This window comes from Haemorhous mexicanus, chromosome 3, assembly GCF_027477595.1.
Source record: "Haemorhous mexicanus isolate bHaeMex1 chromosome 3, bHaeMex1.pri, whole genome shotgun sequence".
Classification (NCBI taxonomy): Eukaryota; Metazoa; Chordata; class Aves; order Passeriformes; family Fringillidae; genus Haemorhous; species Haemorhous mexicanus.
The window spans coordinates 12,917,066-12,936,891 of NC_082343.1; the positions used below are offsets into that span (position 1 = coordinate 12,917,066).

At 48.6% G+C, this 19,826-nt stretch overlaps 1 protein-coding gene across 1 annotated transcript; it reads left to right on the forward strand.

The window, feature by feature from the left end:
- The first annotated feature begins 3,015 nt into the window (after window positions 1-3,015).
- On the forward strand, window positions 3,016-19,574 carry LOC132324365 (TOG array regulator of axonemal microtubules protein 2-like). Its single transcript, XM_059840412.1, has 12 exons — window positions 3,016-3,166; window positions 6,831-6,992; window positions 7,719-7,851; window positions 9,475-9,580; window positions 10,319-10,554; window positions 12,075-12,227; window positions 13,344-13,461; window positions 14,421-14,524; window positions 15,883-16,087; window positions 17,267-17,483; window positions 18,333-18,419; window positions 19,235-19,574. Exons 1-12 carry the CDS (start codon window positions 3,016-3,018, stop codon window positions 19,468-19,470), a joined length of 1,908 nt encoding a protein of 635 aa, XP_059696395.1. The 3' UTR covers window positions 19,471-19,574.
- The last annotated feature ends 252 nt before the right edge of the window (window positions 19,575-19,826 follow it).

Here is a 19,826-nt window from a genome sequence, read left to right on the forward strand (position 1 = left end):
ACTGCCATGCCATCCAAAAGGCCAGTGGAGGCAGTGGCACCCTGAATATCTTGATGTTAAACATGGGGATGCCAGCTGAGAATGCAGCCACACTTGCAGGGGAATGAGCATGAGGGGAGAGGTGTCAAATGTGGGACAGAGTTTGCCCCTCACGAGTTCCCTTTCCATTCCCCATCCTGTTCCCATCTGCTCCATCAGTTTGACTTGTTTATTTCTGCCAGGTCCCAGTTGTGGGACATATCTAAATATCTTGAGGAATGAATGGGGGCAAGGCTGGATGCTTGATCTGAGCACTGTGTTCTACCCTTTCCAGGCTTCCTTGCCATATGCCAGTGGTGGGGAAATGAAGAAGGGGTCACTGGGACTGCCTTTGATCCCCCCAATATGCAAGGCAGGAAGTCTCCTTGTTGGCAGTGCTGCAGGGTCTTTGTGCAGCTCTCCCCAGCTGGATTTGCAGGAGTCTCAGGAGATGAGGTAAGCCAAGGTGTCTGCTGCTCCAGTGTGCTGTTCACCTGACTCTTCCCATCTCCTGTGGTCATTTTGCCCAGTCAGCTGTCCCATGTGTTTAGGTAAACCTTTTTGTATTCAGCATTTTGCCCATCTATGATGATCCAGCACAATGTCAAACCCAACAGCAATGCCCCCAAGAGCAGAGGTGGTGGTGGGGAAGAGGAGGCAGGGCTTGAAAGCACCTCAGGATGGGTTCCCCGCTGGATTTGGCTATTATTTCAGCCAGAGCTTGGCCAGCTCTGTGTGACTGCAGCAACTGAAAGCTTAAGGACAATTAATCAGTCTTGCATCCTCTTCGGGTTTTTGTGTTGCATTTCCTCCTTCATCAGAGTGACCATGCTAAGAAGGTTTGCCTTGTTTCATGGTGCACCCATTCCCTCCCTTCTCTTTCTACCTCCTCATATGTTCTTTTGTCCTCCATTATCTCCAGGTCCGGATCCAGCAGCAGGAGCCAAGAGAAGTCCTCTGAACATGCAGGTAGGTACAGGGCGTGTCTGTCTTAAAATGACATATCTAGTCTTGATTCGGAGGTGACATTTGGAGAGATTGGTTGAAACCCATTCTTTTAAAAATTGGTTTAAATTCATTTCAATTCCTTGACGGGTTCAGTGGACTCTCCCAGAGCCCAGTCAGTGGGAGTTGTTCCAGTGGTGCAGTGAAAATTCCTCCAATGTGAACTGTTGAGGGGCAGGAGCTGGAGTGGTGCCTTGGGGTCCTGGAAATGCAGTGCAGGAAAAGGAAGCATTCCGCTCCATCCTGCACATTCCTTTTATCTCCATGTAGCCTTTCTCGTGTCAGAATGAGAATAGAACAGGAAGGCATTTAGCAGGAAATGAGAAGTGTTCCCACTCCGTCCTCCCACTTTTGAAGGAGTAAAGCTTTCCTTGGAACTGTTTCTGATCTGAACCCTCTGAGATGTGAAGGAGATTCATGGACATTGCCTGGTTTTGCACTGGCAGGAATAGGGTAACCTCATCTGACAGAAATTCCTTTGGCATTTTCCAATGTAGGGAAGGAGACTTTCAAATGGATGCAGCCTAGGCAGGGTGTGAGTTTGTCATCCTCTGACAGCACAAGCCCAAAGCCACCTATGGCAGGCTCACAATGACAAATCTCTTCCCCAGCTGTCTCTGCCTGGGTCAGTGGTGCAGGCTGAGGCTGGGGCAGGAGATGCCTTCTGCCTTGTGCATGTCCCTGCCTTGCCTGGTCCCTGACAAGTGGAATTGTGCCAGACAAAATGCTGTCTATGGTGCATCTGGGTCAGGCAATGCTTTCAAGTTGGACACCCTCATGGACACTGTTGTTGTTCCTTTGGCATCTCTGGGTGTGTAATGATAGGAGAGATGAGCGTTGAGGAAAGAATTCTGCTGATGCAGAGAAAGGGATCAGATCCCCATTTGCTTAGGGTTAGTTCTGCCAAATCCTGGATATGGCCCCTTTGGAATGACTCCTTCATTGCTGGTATGCAGCTGTAATGCTTAATGCAGCTAAGGAATTAGTATTACTCAGTAAGTAATGCACCTTTTTTTCCGCATTAATTCTGGACTAGAAATGATTTATGTCATTTATCATTTCGTTTCTTACTTTTGTTATTGACCAGAGCATTCTACAGGGTTAAAGAATCCAGCTTTGAGACAGGTATCCCTCTCATAGTGCTTGGCTGACACATGATTTTATCCTCTGTGAAGCCATGTAAAGAATTAGTTCTCCCAGGTCTCACAGCTCTGTTGGGGATTATTTGAGAATGACCAGCCATCAGCTATTTCCATTAAGGATATTTTGAATTGTCTGTATTAGCCAAGATCAGAAATGTTTTGAGATAGGTCGTGTTTGTTTGGCTTTGGGGGTCTCTGCTGAAAAGAAAGCAGAGAATAACCCCCTGGAACAAGTAGAGTAAAAGTGGAGCTTTGGGATGAGCACTTTGTGCCTTACAAATCCAGGCTCAGAGAATACTGGGCACATCTAACAGAGAAAGCAAAGCTGCTTTTGCATCTAACGCGTGTTTCCATTGTTTGTGTCCCAGAACTTCTTTTGTTGTAAAGAGTAATATAAAAAATCCCCAAAACTGCAAAACCCGACCTAGAATGTAGTGGGAAATACAGAAACAGAGGTCTTGAAAACTACTTTTGAAAACAATTACTTCGTTGCCAGTGTCAGATTCTAGAGAGCACTGTGAATTCCCAGCTGTTTGGAAGGAAAGTGATCCTGTAGTAGTGGGGAGGCAGTGAGCAGCACATGAAGTGGAGCTCTTCTCTCTTGGCTTTGCAGCTCCATATTGTTCAGAGAAATTAAAATGATGCTAGTTTCATGAGAAATAAAAAACCAAGCAATCTTTCCAGTATCTAAAATACACTTTGAATTCCTGAATCATTAGAAGGGCTGATTATAAAGTCGTGAGTTCAAGTAACTCACTTCTTTTGTACCTGGTTGACAGCTTCTTCTGATACTACCACAAAAACCCAGAGAAAGGGGGAAAAGAGCTCTCAGTGTAAGACAGGACCTGGGATGCCTCTGTTCCCAAGGGAACTCACAGACCTGTTCGGTTTGGAGACGCCTGTGCCGGACCCCGGCCATGGGAATGGAGGTCTGGGCTCGGGGCCGGCTCTGGGGGCCTTGGCCCAGGAGCCCCAGCAGCATGGATCAGCCTCAGAAAGAGGTAAGGGGAGATCTGGGCTGCTCTCAGTTGGGAGGATGGGCCTTGTGGCAGCCCAGAGAGGCTGCGCTCACTGGCAGGGAACACTTGTGCCCTGCATGTGCCCCCTGCAAGGAGCTGTGCTGCTGCCAGTGCCCCTGGAGCTGTAGGGCTGCTGAGCTGTGGGGCAGGGAGAGGAGCAGGAGGCTGCATGTGCAGCTGAGCCATTCCTGGAGAGCACAGGGCTCTGGGCTCCCTGCTGTCCCAGGGCAGCCCAGAGGCCAGGCTGTTCCTGTGGAAGCTCTGGGGAAGTGGGGCCGGATTTCCCCCTGGCCTGCTTCAAGTGTCTGCCAGCAGGAGCATGTTTCCCTGTGCAGCTCTTTAGAAGCTTCCCGGAAGTCTGTCCCATGAAATATGGAGCTTCAGATGCTTTAGATTTTCATCGCAGCCTCTGTTACATTTTTCAGACCTGACTGACTGCCATGGTCTCAAGGAGGTTACCCTTGGATCTGTAGTTTCCCTGCCATCTTCCCAAATGCTCTTACCTTCCAAGACCTTGCCTTCCATCCACCATTGCCCTCTTTCCTCAAAGCCCAGACCTTACTGTCCTTTTATATTAAGCTGGCCATTCTACAGGGACAAATAATCCGGATTTGCAACATTGTTTTTTTTCTGCTTTGCTGCCTCATGATTTTATCCTCTGTGAAGCTGTTGTATAGAATGATTGGTTCTCAGAATTTTAACAGTCCTGTTGGGGAGTATTCCAGAATGAGCTCCATTGTTCTACTTGCAGTAAGAAAATCAACCTCTAGTCAGGCTGGCCCGAAAGTGGCCCAAACTCATACAGTTTAGCATGAAAATCCTTGGGGAAAATGAATTATCTAGTGTCAAGAACACAATTTACGTTTGGGTATCACTCCTGCAACCCTAGACTTTTCTTTGAATGTCTTCTAAAATATTCCAGCAAAGAGAAGAAAATGTTGATCTAAACGCATCCAGCTATTAGAACCTGGGAGTTCTTTCAGGAACTGGAAATATGTTTACTAAAATCAGCATGAATAAGGGCAGATAAGAATCTCTGTCAAGAGCAATCTCCATCTCTGCCCTTCTCTATCAGACACAGAGGCTCTCCAGCATGCAGGGGCTGAGGCCTTTGTCATGCAGCAGGTTTCAGTCTGCTGGCCAAGAGAGCAATGTCATGTCTGCTGCCAGTAGCCCATCCCTTGGGAGAGGGTCTAGGCATTGTACCTTGCTGCTCTCAATCCACATCTCTGTGTTTTAGGAGAGCTCTGCAATCTGGAACCTGTCTTTCCTGTTGCCCAGCATGGCATTTTTGGGGGCTTGAAGTCTGCCAGAGATTTACAGGAAGAACCTTTGCTTCCATTCCCAGGCCTCCCACTGAGCCAGGCCAAGGAGACAGATCATCCCAGAAGTGCTGATCTTAAGAGGGACAAAGAGCTGAGGGACACCTCTGGAAAGGTAAGGGATAAGGACAGGGATGAGCAGACTTCCTTTCCAGTGGCTGTTTTGTGCTTGGCCCAAAATGTCACTGAAAATCATAATCTTCCCCTCCTGGGGAGTAGGGGATTCTCTTGGGAATATATTTGACAACTCCAGGGCAATTGCTTGGCCATTTCCAGTGGTGCCAAGGTCACTGGTTTGGAGATGGTGCTGATGTCATGCCAGAAGCATTTTTTTATGTGCAAAGGCTGTTTTAGAGAAGTTCTGAGTGGCAGAGCAAGCTACACATTAGTGAACGTGGGCGAAGTGCATCCTTGGAAGCAGAGAAATAAAGATTCCAATGTTGAGTGTAAGCAAGGCTGCAAAATCAAATGGGAGAGTTTGATTTTTCCTGGTTACCTTTGTGGCTGTATCTCACAGCCCTCTCATTCTCAAGTTTTCTGCTCATGCACATCAATGCTTCTGCAACTTGTTTTCACAAGACTCCTCCTTTTGGTCTGCTGGTCTCAGAGACCAAGTCCTTGAGAGCTGAGTCCTTCAGAAGCCAGGAAGTGAGAAACAGCTGCAATTGCTGGCCATGAGTCTTAAACAACAGCTCATTAGCCCTCCTTGCTGGGTGTTGCACATGGTTTTCATTCTCCTGCCATGGCCTGTAGGAACTGAACTGCCTGCACACTGGCCATGTGAGCTCTTCCTCTATCTTGGAGCACTCCTATGACTTTCATGCTTCAAGCAGGGCTTCCTGACATAGGCTGCAGTTGCAGCAGTGGAAGGTTGTGGCACTACAGTGATCCACCTCACTGTGTGTAATTGCTGAGGTGAGGACTGGAGACATTCCTCTGAAACTATTGGGATGTATATGGAGCTGCATTGATGCCTGTGGCACTCTGTGGACTCTGTGCTCCTGATGAGATGTTGTGTCTGGTTTGTGTGTCTCTGCTTACAGTCTGTGCTGTATTTCCATTGCACCTAGGTCCGTGCTACATTGGGCAAGCTGGCTCAAAAGAACTTAGAGTGGAAGAAAATGGAGCTTTTGGAAAAAGCAATGAAGAGGAGACAAAATGAATCATGCTTGCAGCTTCCTCCTAAGGCAGTTGAGCCCAGGGATGCAGCTGAAGCAAGTAAGTGGTGGCTACACTTGTGGTGGTCCTTTTTGACCACTTGCTTGCCCTTTGCACAATGTTGCAATCAGACTGGGGGGGCTGTTCTGCTTGCATCTGAGTGGAAGCTTGCATTAGGATTTAATTCTGTTTCCCAAAGAAAAATACAGAGGCCTGAAGTGTCTTGCTCATGGCCTCACTGAGTCAGTAACAGAAGATTAGCTTCCCACCTTCACCTCTAAAGTCCTTCAAAGTAGAAAACTTTGTCCTACAAAGAGCACTGGGGTTTCAGACTCTCTCATGGAAAGCAGCCTCCAGGGAAGGTGAGGCCAAAAGAATGCTTTTCTACCGGGGTGCAACCTGGAAGAAACAAAATTCATCTCCTTCGGATGAAAACACCAGAGATCCTTCTCCTGCTGCTCCCTGCTGAGGAGCTGGTGCTGTGGCGCTGTGATGAAGCCCCAGCCAGGGCTTCTGTTGTAGTCCCAGGAGCAAGCAGCGTTCCCAACTGAATCCCGGCTGAGGGGCTCTGCCTGCAGGGCTGTGAGCTCTGCCTGAGGGCAGCAGCAGGGCCCTTAGGAGGCAGCACTCAGCCTGAGGGCATCACGCAAGGCTGTCTGCACTTTCTTTGGGAACTTCCCCTGCCTGCCTCTGGAACAGGAGAACAAAAGCAAAGCAATACTGGGTTTTTCTTGTTTCTTAGGGGAAGCAACACTGCAGTTTGGTTTTAAGCTAGAAGAGGGTAGATTTAGATTAGATATTGGGAGAATTATTTTTAAATGAAGGGGGTGAAAAGCTGGCAGGATTTGCCCAGAGAAGCTGTTGCTGGTCCATCCTTGAAGGTGTTCAAGGCCAGTTTGCATGGGGCTCTGAGGAACCTGATCTAGATGAAGGTGTCCCTGCTCACAGGGGTTGGACTAGATGGTGGTTAGAGGTGCCTTCCAACCCAAACTCTCTAGGACTCTCTGATTCTGTGATCACTGTCCCATGTTAGCGTGCCATTGTTATACTCAAAGTTCTTTGGGATAACAAAGAGATGTTGCCCAGCTCCAGCAAGTTTTCTGGCCCTTTCGATCGCCACCCTCTCCAGCTGCCTCCACTTACAAGCTCCTCTTTTGTCCCTGCAGCCTTTAGCCTACCACCTGTCGATGGCACAGCTCCTAGTGTGCAGAAGAAACACCCTGGTAGTGCCATGAAGAAAAAGGTCCTCAGGAAGCAGGACAACGTGCCCTTACTGCCCAGTACACCCACCCTCCAGGGGGATGGCAGCTTCCCACGCAGCTCCTCAGGTAAGCCTGCTCCATGGCAGCTTTTTCCTGCTGGGGTTTGTCCTTGCACAAGGAGCACAAACTGCCTCTTGCCTCAGCCAGCACAGCTGGGATCTTGGGTCCATAGCCTGTCCTGAGAATGAACAGCAAATCTACTTTTGAGTTCCCCCAAAAGTGGATAGTCTAGAATATTTGAAGTCAATGGAAACAGAGGTCAGGTGTGAAGGGTCAGGTATGGCTGGTCCCTGGTCGGTGCTCTGTGGGGACTGAGCTGGGCCCAGCAGGGCTGGCTTGTTCAGGCTTGGCTTGGTGCTGTCGCGAGGCAGCTGCAGGTCTTTCCTCAGGGAGCTGCAGAGTGCCCCTGTCCTCAGGGCTGGGGGAAATCAGGGCGCTGAGAAGAGAGGCCCCTGAGGGGTTCCCTCCTGGGCCAGCCAGTCCTGCTGTCGGCACTGTCTGGCAGGGAGCGGGAGCTCTGCGGCCTCAGGAACCTGCCGCTGGCTGTGGCACCTGTGGCACTTGGGAGCTGGCGCTGTGGGGGCAATTGTCAGGTTCAGCCTGGAGCTGTGCCCAGCTGGGGGAGGCTGGGAGCAAGCAAGGAGCCCCAGGAGCCAGCCAGCAGGGAAGTCTCTGAGCCAGGGGCAGGGTGTGCCTCACGGAACCCTGGCTGGGAGATGGGGCTGCAGGCCGCGCCATGGCGGGGTGCCTTGCCCGGGGCTGCAGCGCCCACGGCCGACCCTCTCCTTACAGTGACCTCGCAGACGGCCACTGGGGCCAAGCGACGAGAGGAGCCGCTCCGTGGGCACGGGCAGAAGGACAGAGCCTTTTCAGACCCACCGCAGTCCTTGCAGGAGGCACTCTCCATGCTGGGCAGCGAGGACTGGTAAGGAAGGCCCCGTTCCCTCGGTGTCCCTCTTAGCGTTAAGGTCGCTCAGAAGCGTGTCTTGCTCGTGCCTCGGAGCGCCGAGAGCCCAGAGGGCCAAAGGGCACTGGGGAAACCACTGCAGAGCAGGGAGAGCATCAAGATGGGAGAGCAGCCTTTTCTTGGCCTTGCTCTGCAGCAGTGCTGCAGCTGCAGCAGGTCTGTGCTGTTTCCTCCCTTTGCCTGCTGCTCCATGGAGCTGCAAAGGAAATGCTGAGGGAAGAGAGAAAGCTGTGGGATGAGATGATTTGCTGGCTGAAGGCAGAGGCAGGATGGCAGCAGTTATGAGTGTAGAGATTTGGGTGCCTTGGGCCGCTGGCCCAGGGGGACTGAGTAAGATTCCTCTCTGCTCCCACTGCTGACAGCAATGGCAGGGACTCCTGCATGTGAGCCCCAGAAGCAGCTCCAGGGAGCTCCTCTTTCTGAGAAATGGACTGAGTTGTGCTTTCAAGTCCCTCAGCCTGCCTTTACTCCTGAAGGGCTTGTGGCAGAAGAGAAGGAAAAAGAAATAAAATCCTCGAGTAATCTTGCACTTTTGGAATTCAACTTTTCCTTCTCACTGCTTCATATAGGCCTGAGATGTTTTGTCAATACTCACGAGTCCCAAAATTCTACAGAGACAGAAGGAGGCCCAGAGGTGATAACCCTACAAATGTTGCTGATATTGGTTGTCTTTTTGATGTCTGGGTTTGCATCCACTCACTGATGGATGCTTCATTCTCACAGGGATAAGCGTGAACAATTGGCCACAATGCATCTCCTTTGCTTTGCCCTGTCTCTTCTGCTTTCTCTTCCCCATATCTCTTTGGTGCCCTGTGAGGTGCAGAGAGCTTCTGCAGGTGTGGGGGGTCCTGATGACACTCGGGGGTGCCCGTGGGATCAGTCGCCAGCCCTGTGCTGCAGCCCTGATGCCTCACACACCTTCCTGAGCCTGAGGGCCTGCACAAAGCACGTGCTGAGAGATGGAGTTGTTTGCACCTTTTAGATAACATGTTGCTGTTGTGGGGGTTGTTTTAGGAAGGAGTGTTCTGGGAAGAGCCAGAGTTTCAACAGTTCTTGCCCAGGGGTAGAATCTTCTGGGACATCCTGCTGTGGTTTTGGGGAATGTGTGAGGTGGAGTGGAGTGGGTGACACACAAACCTGGACTGTAGAGTGGAAACTCAGCTCCAGCGTGGCAGGGCAGACTCTCAGTGCTGAACTGCCTGCTGGGGCTGACAAAGAAGGAAAATGCCCCAGTAACAGCCCAATGGGACTGTGTCTCAAGGACAGGTACAGGGAGGTGACAAGAAACAGCAGCATGACCCTGCCTCACAGCTTCTAGCAGTGACAGAGGCACTTCATGTGCCAGAGATTTTCAGAAAGGACACAAATGAAGACTCTGAAAGCCCTCTCTTTGCCTCATGGATTTGTGTATGCTTTTGACAGCCACAGCATCCTGTGGCAATGTGTTCCATGATTTGATTAAATACTCCTTGAAAAGCATCTCCCATGGTTTGACTGAGCTGCCTGCCTGGTCATTTCAGAGGGTGCTGCCTAGTTCTTGGGTAGAGAGAAAAATCAATCCTTTTGGTACTTGCCTTTCAGGGAACTGAAGGAGAAGGGACTCTTCAACATCCCACACCTGGCTGAGTCCCATCCAGAAGTCCTGCTTTCCAGACTTCATGAGATTTGCTTGGCAGTTACCAGCGAGGTGAGAACATTGCTCTGAATTGTCCCCCATACTTCATACACGGCTTGTAGAGTAGCTATGTGCTTGTTCATCTCCATGTGTGCTCAGGCACTGCCTTCATTTCTGGTTTTAGACCTTCTATTTCTAATGTCTGTCAGCCATCTGTAGGATCTGTGTGTACATGCAGCTGTACTTACTGGCAGGTCAGGTGTCTGGCACTTGTCTTTGAGTGTGGTGCCATTATAATACAAGGCAGAAACTGAGACACTAATGACATTATATGGCAGAGTCCCAATCTCTGCCCAAGCTGTAATTGAACACTGCAAATGAGGCTGTAGATGTGAGCCTGTGTTTTCTGTTTCCTGTCTGAGTGCTTAAGGTACAGGAGTTGCTTTTTTGAACAGGAGCACTTGACTGTTTTATTTTTATGACTTGTGCCTTTATGGTTTGAAAGCATCCCTTACTTTATTTTGCTTCTTTGTTTTTCAAATCAAAGGGCCTAAAATCAAAGCAATTGACATTATAGAAGGGTTAAGTAGAACACTTCAGTGAAACATTTTCTTTATGCCTGCAGTAAGCAGGTGTGAGGCCAGAAATTGATGCCAGAGTAAGTGCCTTTCTTGGGCTCTTCTGCTCTTTCTGTGCTTTTATGTTCCTCTATACACAGCAGGACATGCTGTGATTTCCTGGGAGTTTTGTCTAAGGAAACCGGTTTTCTTTTCAAGGTGATTCTTATGTTTCCCCTCATGACTTCCCCAGGTGACCAACCTCCGGTCCAAGGTGTCCTGCTCTGCAGTTGTCACTCTGGGAGAGCTCTTTGCCATCTTGAAGAAGGACATGGACTCTGAGGCGGATGAGGTTGCTGTGGTCCTTTTCCACATGGTGCAGAACTCCCCAGAGTTTATTCAGAAGGCAGCCTGTCAGAGCCTGGGGATGATGGTAGAGAACATGACTCCTGCACGAGCAATGACTGTTCTCATGGACAAGGGAGTCAAGTAAGTTCTTCTTCTTCTTTTAGTGATGTTCTTCACCTTCCAGTGTGTGGGTGAGGGAAGGGATGAGAGAGAGAATGGGAATGCTGGGAGGGAAGGGTTCTGTATCCTGTATCTTCTGGGGATTCAGTGACTTAATTCTCTGATCAACCTCATTGCTTTCCTCTTGTCACCTGTTTCTGCCCTCCTGCAGCCCATTAGGTCACAGAATCACAGAACTGTAGAATATGGGGAGTTGGAAGGGGCCCATCAGGACCATCAATTCCAGCTCTTGGCTTTGCACAGAACAGCCCAAGGGTCACACACCGTATACCTGAGATTGTTGTCCAAATGCTTTCTCAACTCTGTCAGGCTTGGTGCTGTGACCACTGCCCTGGGGAACCTGTTGCAGGGCCCAAGCACCCTCTGGGTGAAAAACATTTTCCTGATATCCAAACTAAAGCTCCTCTGATGCAGCTTCCTGCTGCTTCCTGGAGTTCTCTGTCAGAGTTTCCTTGATGTGGTGAATGGAGGGGAAGTGGAAGTGCCTGCAAGGGCTAAGGATAGAGCCTTGTGCTTTTGTGGGAAGAGGGACAATTGCAATTGCAGCTGTGAGTGCTGTTGCATATTTTGCAGCGCTAAGCACAGAGGCCCTGGGGAAAACCACATATCTTCATGATGCCATTAACCTGAGAAATAAGGAGGGTCCTTGCTGGGGTGTGGAGCACATGGGGGAGAGTGTGCTGGGTATGGCACAGCCTGCATAGCAGGTGCAGCTCCTGCCAAAGGGAATCTTGTTTGAGTGTCCTGGCCTTAGAGCTCTATGTTCTATTCAACCTGATGTTTCATGCTAGCCTTGAGATGATGAATCACTTTCCAGGCACCTTCACAGGTCGAGTGCCATGGGACAGCTGAAGCAAATGCTGCCCTAAGTGTTGGTGCTGGGCCTGATAGTCCCCAAGAGACAGTCTCTAGAACAGGACAACCTGGCTAAACTGACTGGCACCCTTTCCTCAGCTTTGCAATAGGGTAAAACACTCAGATGTATCCCTTGCCAAGGCTCACAGAAGAAACAGGCTGCATTGCTGGATATTCTGCAACTTCATGCCCCACAGCATGTTTTCCCTGCATTTGTTTTTTCCCAGAGGTCTGCAGATTTGGGGATGAATGGGTGGAAAGAGCCTCATGGCGCTGCAGCTCTGTGTACTGGGTATCCTCTAATGGGTCAGCATGAATTGTCCCTGATTTCTAAATAATTCATATGTGATCTATTACTTTAATTTTTCTCCAATGAAATTTTGGGAAAGAAATGGAGTAACAGATAGTGCAGGGAGACTGAATTCTTCCCTCTTCCATGCAGGCAGTCCTTCTGTACAATGCTAACTTAGTGTTTATCTGAGGACAGAACCTTCTGCAGGTGTCTGAAGCTGCAGGGAGAACCCAGGCTCCTTCCCCCAGCAAGGCCAGGGAGCACGCTCTGGCCAAGGCCTGTGCTGCTGCTGCTCCTTGTCCCTGTGCCCCAGGGTTTGCTCTCTCCTTCCCAGGAGCCGCTACACCCAGGCGCGGAAGTGTGCGGCCGAACTCCTCCTGTCCTTGGTGGAGAAGATGGGAGTCACCAAGCTCGCGGGCACCCCCAGGGCTGAGAGGCTGGCACAGGTGGCAGGGACACTGGCTCAGGACTGTCACAAGGACACCAGGTAATGATCTTCATGTCACCTCCAAAACCAGGAGAACCATTTTGTGTTTGGCTATAAAGGCAAAACCACAAAAGAGTGGAAACTCAAGGAAATAATAAGGGACCTCTCTGTGTGGATAAGGGTCATCAGATCATGGAATATGCTGAGTTGGAAGGGACCCATGCAGGTCATCAAGTGCAGCTCCTGACTGTGTGCAGGACAGCCCAAGAGTCACTCCATGTGCCTGAGAGCATTGTCCAAACGCTTCTTGAGCTCTGTCAGGCTTGGTGCTGTGACCACTGCTCTGGGCTGCCTGGGGAAATGACTGTACTGGGTAACCTGAGGTTGGCCAGCAAGAAGGAGCATTGCCACCTTGCTGTGACTTGAAGGATTCTTTACTGAGATCAAAAGAGTGCTCAGATTAGCCAGTCCAACAGTTTAGGTTGCGCAATAGAAAGCCAAATGTTGGCTAATGTTCATCACTGAAGGATCCCAAACATCTAGTTCACATTAACTTAAGACTTCCCTAGAAATAGTTCAGAGGTATTTGGCAACATATTCAGTCTTTCTAAACCTCTTCTGCAGATTTCTAGAATGCTGTTTTCTGTGGCTCAGTGACCTCCAAATTTCTTCTTGAAGAAAACTGTGGTTTCCTAGTGGCAAAATCACCCCAAACCACTAAAATCCCCTTACTTTGATGATGAAATTCCCATTAATAGCTGCCAAGAACACCAGAGCAACTAGCTGTCCCTGTGCATACATATAGTATAGAATAAACAAAAGCAAGGATGAGGTGAGAAAGGTAAATTACTGTGCAATGGCCGTAGGACACTGCTAATAGGCTCTGACAACAAAGCAGATTTGTTTCGCTTGTTCCCTGGGATCCTTTGATCCCACAGAAGCACACCCCCAGTTTCAGAGAGAAATGGTATTTTTCTCTTGCCCCACGTTCTCCTCTTACCTCTTGTGTTCAGCTGCAGCACTGTGCAGTGTCAAGTGAGGTAAATCTCCCTCTTTGCTGAGTAGGTAGTGCCTTCTCATGCAAGCATTGCACCTGATGAGTTTAAGGCATCAGCCTCTTCTGTTAACACTCCTCCTTGGTTCACTTTTCTATTCTTTCCTTCTTTCCTTCCTTAGGCATTATGGACAGGAGATGGTGAAGATGTTACTGAATAATCAAAAATTTAAAAAGATTTTGGAACAATCTCTTTCCCCACATGACCTGGAAGATATCCTGACAAGAATTAAGAAGAAAGTAAGTGCTTGGCAGGAGGAATATATCCTTTGTGCAAGTATTGTGCCTGCTAAAATGAGATCAAACATACCCAATGTGTCTTTCTCTCATTCCTCTTCTGCTGAATCACTTTGCTTCTGGGAATGAGCTGTTAATCCTCAGCCTCTTCATCTGCAGACCACAGAGGAACTGCAATTATTAGGGGAAGAGTGGGGTTTTGAATACTTTGAATATTGGTCACAAAGAAGAAAGGGAAAGAGGAGAAAATGGGTTTACACTCAGTTTATGCCCCAGCCACACTCTCCCTACTCTGCCCGGAGTAAAGCAATTAAGTGGGAATGGTGCTTCTGAACATAACAGAGTCTTTCCAAAAGAGACTGGAAGTAGCAGTACCAAGGAAATTTCCAAACATAGAAACGATGTCCAAGTCAATCCTAGTTACTACAAGTGCTGTCTGTCTTTTGGGAATACTGCCCTGCTGTAAAGCCCTGTGGAGCTGGAAGAAGCTTAGTGAATTCAGCACCATTCAATGGGAAATCATGTGTTTGTTTGGGGGGGATTTTATTCTTTTTATCTACACTACAGAAGGGAGTGTGCCTTGGTGCAGGAGCAGGGAGAGTAAGCGTTGAACCAAATCAACTTCCAGCATAATGGGCCAGCCTCCAAAGAGTCCAATTTGTTCTGCTGCTTCCTTTAAGACCACTCAGTGCCTGTCAGTTTGCATTATTCCCATTTATGCTCAAGACTAATGAATTTGGGAATTTAGACTGCTGCTCAGTGTGGTCGCACCCATAATCTGCCTTGGGCTACTGAAAACAAAGAGTTGGCATCACTGAATCTCTGGTCTTTTTCTTGTTGTAAATTAGGAAATGTTTCCCTAAGCCTTGGTAGCAGTGATCCTGGTTCTAACTTGTGTTTTAAAGAGGGAATTTCCTATTTTATTTTCTAAAGATTCATGAGGTTTCTCTATGTCTTTGTAGGGGATGGAAAACCAGAAGGGTGAACACCCATCTGTCAAGGAGCCGGTGAAGGAGAGGAACGATGGCTCAAAGAAGCCCCAGGCCACATTGCCTTCTAGCAAATGGTACTGAGCACTTTTGTCAGATGTGACCAAGCACATGACAAGCTTTACATGCCTCTTCCTCAGGCAAATCTTTCTGCTGGAGATGACCAGTGCCAGAGATTGTTTCCTTTCCCTACAAATGCTCTAGGATTAAAAAATGTCAACTTCTGCATTGTGTTGAACACAACTTCTCTGCAGGGCTTTCCACAAAAATTGGGTGACAAAGAGACACCCATTGGTTGCAGCTCAGACGATCCAGTGCAGTGGTAGTGGCAGTGTTGTGGAGGCTAGGAGAGGGCTAAGTCTCTGCTGCCTGACTTGAGACAAGTCAATCCAACCAGGGTTTTTTTCATCCAAGTGGAGTCCTTTTTAGATGGGTGTTTTAATGAGAAGTCCCAGTCTAGAAGCAAGGTGCCATTCCCCAAACAAGCAGTTCCCATCCATGTGGTTTGGCCTGGCTGATTCATGGTTTTCTTATCCTGAAACAGTACAAAGTTTGAATAGTAAGTAGCAAGGCAATTCCTGAGCAGCTTTGGTCAACAGGTGTCTCAACGTGGACTTTTTGTCTTGCTATTCCTGTCCTTCATAGAGTTTGCTTGTTGGACAGCATGTTTGGTTTATTTCCCCCTGTGCTGCAATCAGCATTTAAGAGAGGAATTTGGTCCTTGCTGTCTCTTCATGCCAGTGGCAGAGCTACTTGTACCTGTTCTCCTCTGATAACAGAGGGAATTTATTTAGCTCTGTCATGGTCAGCAGTGGCAGGAAAGTGACCACATGCCTCAGTAGCATGGCTAGCATCTTCCTGTGCTCATGGAAGAGATAGGTTGATCCAAGAGGATTATTCCCGGAGGGTTTGTTAAGCTGTGCATCTAGTCTCTAGGGAAGCAAATGAAATGTGAGTGTAGTTCTGGCATGTCTGGCTTCTGTTTCTATCTCTGTTCCTGATTTTCTGGATCCTTCAGCTATGCCCCTGTTCATCTGTTCAGATGCATCTGAGCTGCTTTTCCAGATTGTCATGCCTGGTGTAGAGACACTTCTCCAGAATGATGAGTTTCCTTATTATAAGACACACACGTCCCATATGAGCAGGCGTTTAAACTTGGAAGTAGTGTCTCTCTTTCCCCACAAAGCATGCCTTGGAAGGCATCTGAAGATAGATCAGATGCATCTCATCCTTGGTTTTCCTGAGTGAGCAGTGATGAGAATGTCACTTGCAGATTGTCTCCCATAATGATTGTCACGAGGTCCAAGTTGTTCTTCAGAGCCTCATGATTTTCTAGCTTGAAATCACATCATTACGAAAGCTCCTCAAGATGTTTGGCTCACAATTAACTGAAGGTATTATCAGCCAAAGGTCCTAATTTGGTTTTGTTTTCCAGGGTGAAGTCTGCCCCTGGTGGACGCCTCCTCCACCATCCTAATGCCCAGGTCACATCACCTGCAGCTGTGGAAGGAAGGGAATCACTCCAGAAGCTTTACCATCTCCTGGAAGCCAAGGGGTTTCAGGCACGGATGGAAGGAGTGGCACTCCTCCTAGATCTGTGCAAAACCAGCCCCCAGCTGATCTCCAGTAACATTGTCCAAGTATGTGGGGTATCTTCATTGCTCCTTTCATTTAGTTCCTTTCCCAAGCCTGTAGAATAAAGTTAATTCAGTATGTCTTGGCACTACATCCTGGCTGTTTGGGACAAGGCTGGTCCCTCTTACCCAGACAAATTTAATTCAGGTCCAAGCTTCAGGACAAGTTCTTTCAGCCCAGCTGTATTTGTCTGGCAGGTGCCTATTGCTGCTGTTCATCAGATGATGGCAGAATTTTCTGCTGGTGTAACTGCTGCTGTCTCCTACTCCCAGTTGGGTGAAGTGAAGGGAATCCAGCCATTGAAAGCATGGCAGTTATTCTCTAGACAGAAAATGGGTTTGCATGGGGAAGAGAAGTATCAGGCTGAGTTGGTTTAAATGAAATGTTTTTAAAAGGATACTTCTGTAAACTCCATCTTGTCTTGCACAGGCACAGCTCTGGCTACTCATTTCCATCCTCATCTCTGTTCCTCTTGGTAAAATAGTGCTCACCCTTCTTGAGGGGCCTTTTTATCTCTTTGGAAAAGGAGGAAAACAGCTAAGGACAGATCTATCCTTTCTCCTCCCAGTGGCTGCTTTGTCCCTTTTTCCAGAAAATGGTACCTGATGATGTGGCTTTCAAGGGACTGAACCTGCTCCAATGAGAGCTGTAGAGCACATTACATTTCAGAAGTCCACCTGTTAGTTAGAGAAATGGTCTGGATCCGGGAAGAGTTGATCAGAGCCTGCCCATCTCCAGACACAGGTTCTGAGACAGACAAAATAAAAGTTAGATCTCCTCCCGCCACAGTTTTGGCAAAATCATAACTGCCCTCAGTACTTGAGGCAACTGTATGGAAAAATGGGCATGGTAAATATTGGCTTCCATACTTTGAAAGCAAAGGTAGTCTTCTGAATTAATAAATGGAATTGATTTAATGATTTCTAGGTGGAGAGAAATACCATAGGAACTTTTCTGTCCCCAACCAAAATTCTTAAAAACAGGAGAAAATCTTTCAAGCAGCATCAGGTTGCGCAACTATTCCAGTGAGTGGCCCACAGGAAAATGGTGAAACTGTGCAGGCAAGGGCTGACCTGACGGAAAGATCCCTTTCATCTTTTATATTGCTGAGTGCTCATTTCTGCATGCCCTCTTGAAACAAGGACATTTTAGTCCAGCTTTCATGTTGTTTGTTCTCTTCACAGATTTTTGATTATTTTGTCCTGAGAATAAATGACACCCACAAGAAAGTGAAGCAGAAGGCGCTGGAGGTGCTGGCAGAAATCACTGGACTCCTGGAAGATGCCCTGAACCCGGTGATGGTCCGTTTGGTGGAAGGGATAACAAAGAACCTGAACTCAAAGGATCCCGGGGTTCGTGCTGCAGCTGTGAATGCACTGGACAAATCTGTTGCTCATTTGGGTAAGGCTGAGCCCTGGCATGGACTCTCCTCAGCTGTGTCTCTGTCTCTCCCACACAAGAGAGCGCTGAGTGCCTTGGGAGCTGTTGCTGTCTGTGGAACGCTCCAGCTGACACCCACCAGAAGCTGTGGAGGTGCAGTCCTTATGCACCATCCCCAACAGGCTGGAATGTGCAGCAGCATTTCCCAACAGTCCCAGGAGCCCTGGGCTCTGTGCTGCTGGTCTGAAGAGCAAGTCCTGGACTACAGCTTTGCTACAATTCAGAGGCAAAGGGGTTTTGGAGTTTGCTTGGGCCCCGTCTGACTTCCCAAATGAACAGCTTTGCTGTTGGCATGAAGGGACACTGGCCCATCAGAGCTTCTGCAGAGCAGCCACCTGGAAGGCTCCACAAGGCACTGGGGGAATATGCCTGAAAAATGGAGTGTTGAAGAGGCAGGTCTTCAGGGGGCAGTTTCCACTTTCTCCACTTCAGCTGCTCTGTGAACTCACAAACTGCCTGAGTCAGTGCCTTTCTGTGTCCCAAGTATGGGCTTCTTCCCTTTTTGCTCTGGGATGCAAAACCTTTTCACTGCTTCCATGTGACTGAACTCTTGAGGTCCCTGATGTGAAATGTTTTAACATCGCTCCTGGGACAGCAGACAGCTTTGGATTTACAAATGTGAAAGGAGAGCTTTTCTTTTGGAATTTTAAACCCTGCCAAGTAGGCTGGAAGGAAAGAAAAAAAGGATTCAAAAATCAGCAGAAATCGACTTTATTGTATAAAATGGGGTTGCCCCTGCCCTTTTCCTCCCCGCTCTCCTTTCTCCTATGTCCTCAGAAGAGTGAGCAGAGATGTATGTTTCACTTGTAGATGAAGTATCAATGATGAAAGAGCTCAGCCACCAATGGAGCCAACTGAGTGGCCAAGCTCTGCTGGAGGTCACGGAGCGTATCACAGGTATGGCCTCCCCTTCTAAGCCAAGAGGTCTCTGAGGGAGTATTTACAGGGGATGCCTGTGAACAGACAGCAGAGTAGCTCCTCCACATCAGGAGGTGCTGAGCTTGTCCCTCCTGCCCAATAGCCAAGGCAGGTGTATTTGGCAGGCTTTCCCTGGCTGCTGCAGAGCTGTGCAGCCTCTGAGATGGGGGCAGAACCCTCACTGAGGCTGAGCTCTCACTGGGGCTCTTCTCAAGTTCCATAGTGACCAAAGTCTTTAACTGCATTTAAACTCAAATGAAGTCCCATTTTAAAATGGGAACCATAATCCTTTTCCTGCTTAGCAGAATTGGTTTTGGGTACTTTCAGGAGCTCTTTCAAAGTTGATGACTGCTAATGGATTAAGAGTCAGATGAGACTTTTGGCCCCTGACATCAAAGTTACAAAAATGGAATCATCCCTTTTATTAGAAATTTCTCAACTGCCTTTGTAGGATGCATTTCCAAATCTTCCGTGTGGGTTTAGACAATTTCTTAATGGAAATAAAAGGCAATTTGACATTTTATTCATTGTTCATGCAGAAACAAATTGTGAAATAATTTAGTAAAGGTACCAAGTCTGCCACAGGTACAAGGCTCTGTTTGGAGAAATTAGTCCTGAGGGGTTGGTGGCTCTGTTTCAAGGATGATCAGCTGCTTTGCCCATTTCTGGGTCATGGGGCTCTGTGTGCTATTTCACTGATCTTGGCCAGAGAGGCTTCCAAGAAGCAAAACCAGAGGTAGATCCTTGTTTGCATTGAGGTTGATGAGTAAGGAGCTGTGTCTCTGTCCCGGCAGATCTTGTGGAGTGGGTTTATGCCAGGAGCCCTGAAGTGGTCCAGCGCTACGCCCTGCCCGTGCTCTGGTCCTGCCTGGAGAACAAGGCGCTGCCTGTCCGAAGCGCCAACGTCTGCGCTGTGGTCACCAAGCTTGCCTGTGCCCTCTGCGAGGTGATGGGCACCCAGCTGATCAAGTGTGCTGAGAGCAAGCCTCCACACGTGCAGGAAAACCTCTCCAGCCTTTTGGGCTGGTGAAGGTTTCATGTTCTCCAGAAAGCTGACCAAGTTCTGAGTTGGACACCTCCGGATGGGAGTTTTAGCTGTGCCAAAAATGACCAAAGACTAAGGAAGGGTGTGCATCTGCCCCACTCTCTCCATCGCCCTTCCTAGTCATGGCATGGGGGGCCTGAAGCAACTCCAGACTGAGGATTAGGTGAAGATCAAGCATGGATCAGCCTCACACAGAGGTAAGCGGGGAGCTGGGCTACTCTCTGGTGGGAGGAAGGGTCTTGTGGCAGCCCAGAGAGGCTGCGCTCACTGGCAGGGAACACTTGTGCCCTGCATGTGCCCCCTGCAAGGAGCTGTGCTGCTGCCAGTGCCCCTGGAGCTGT

Excerpts from the sequence above, each read along its gene's own strand:
- LOC132324365 (XM_059840412.1), top strand. The coding sequence starts at position 3,016 with ATGCCTCTGTTCCCAAGGGAACTCACAGACCTGTTCGGTTTGGAGACG. Across the intron at positions 7,852-9,474 it reads ATGCTGGGCAGCGAGGACTG|GGAACTGAAGGAGAAGGGAC; the intron begins GTAAGGAAGGCC and ends CTTGCCTTTCAG. Across the intron at positions 16,088-17,266 it reads TCTCCAGTAACATTGTCCAA|ATTTTTGATTATTTTGTCCT; the intron begins GTATGTGGGGTA and ends TTCTCTTCACAG.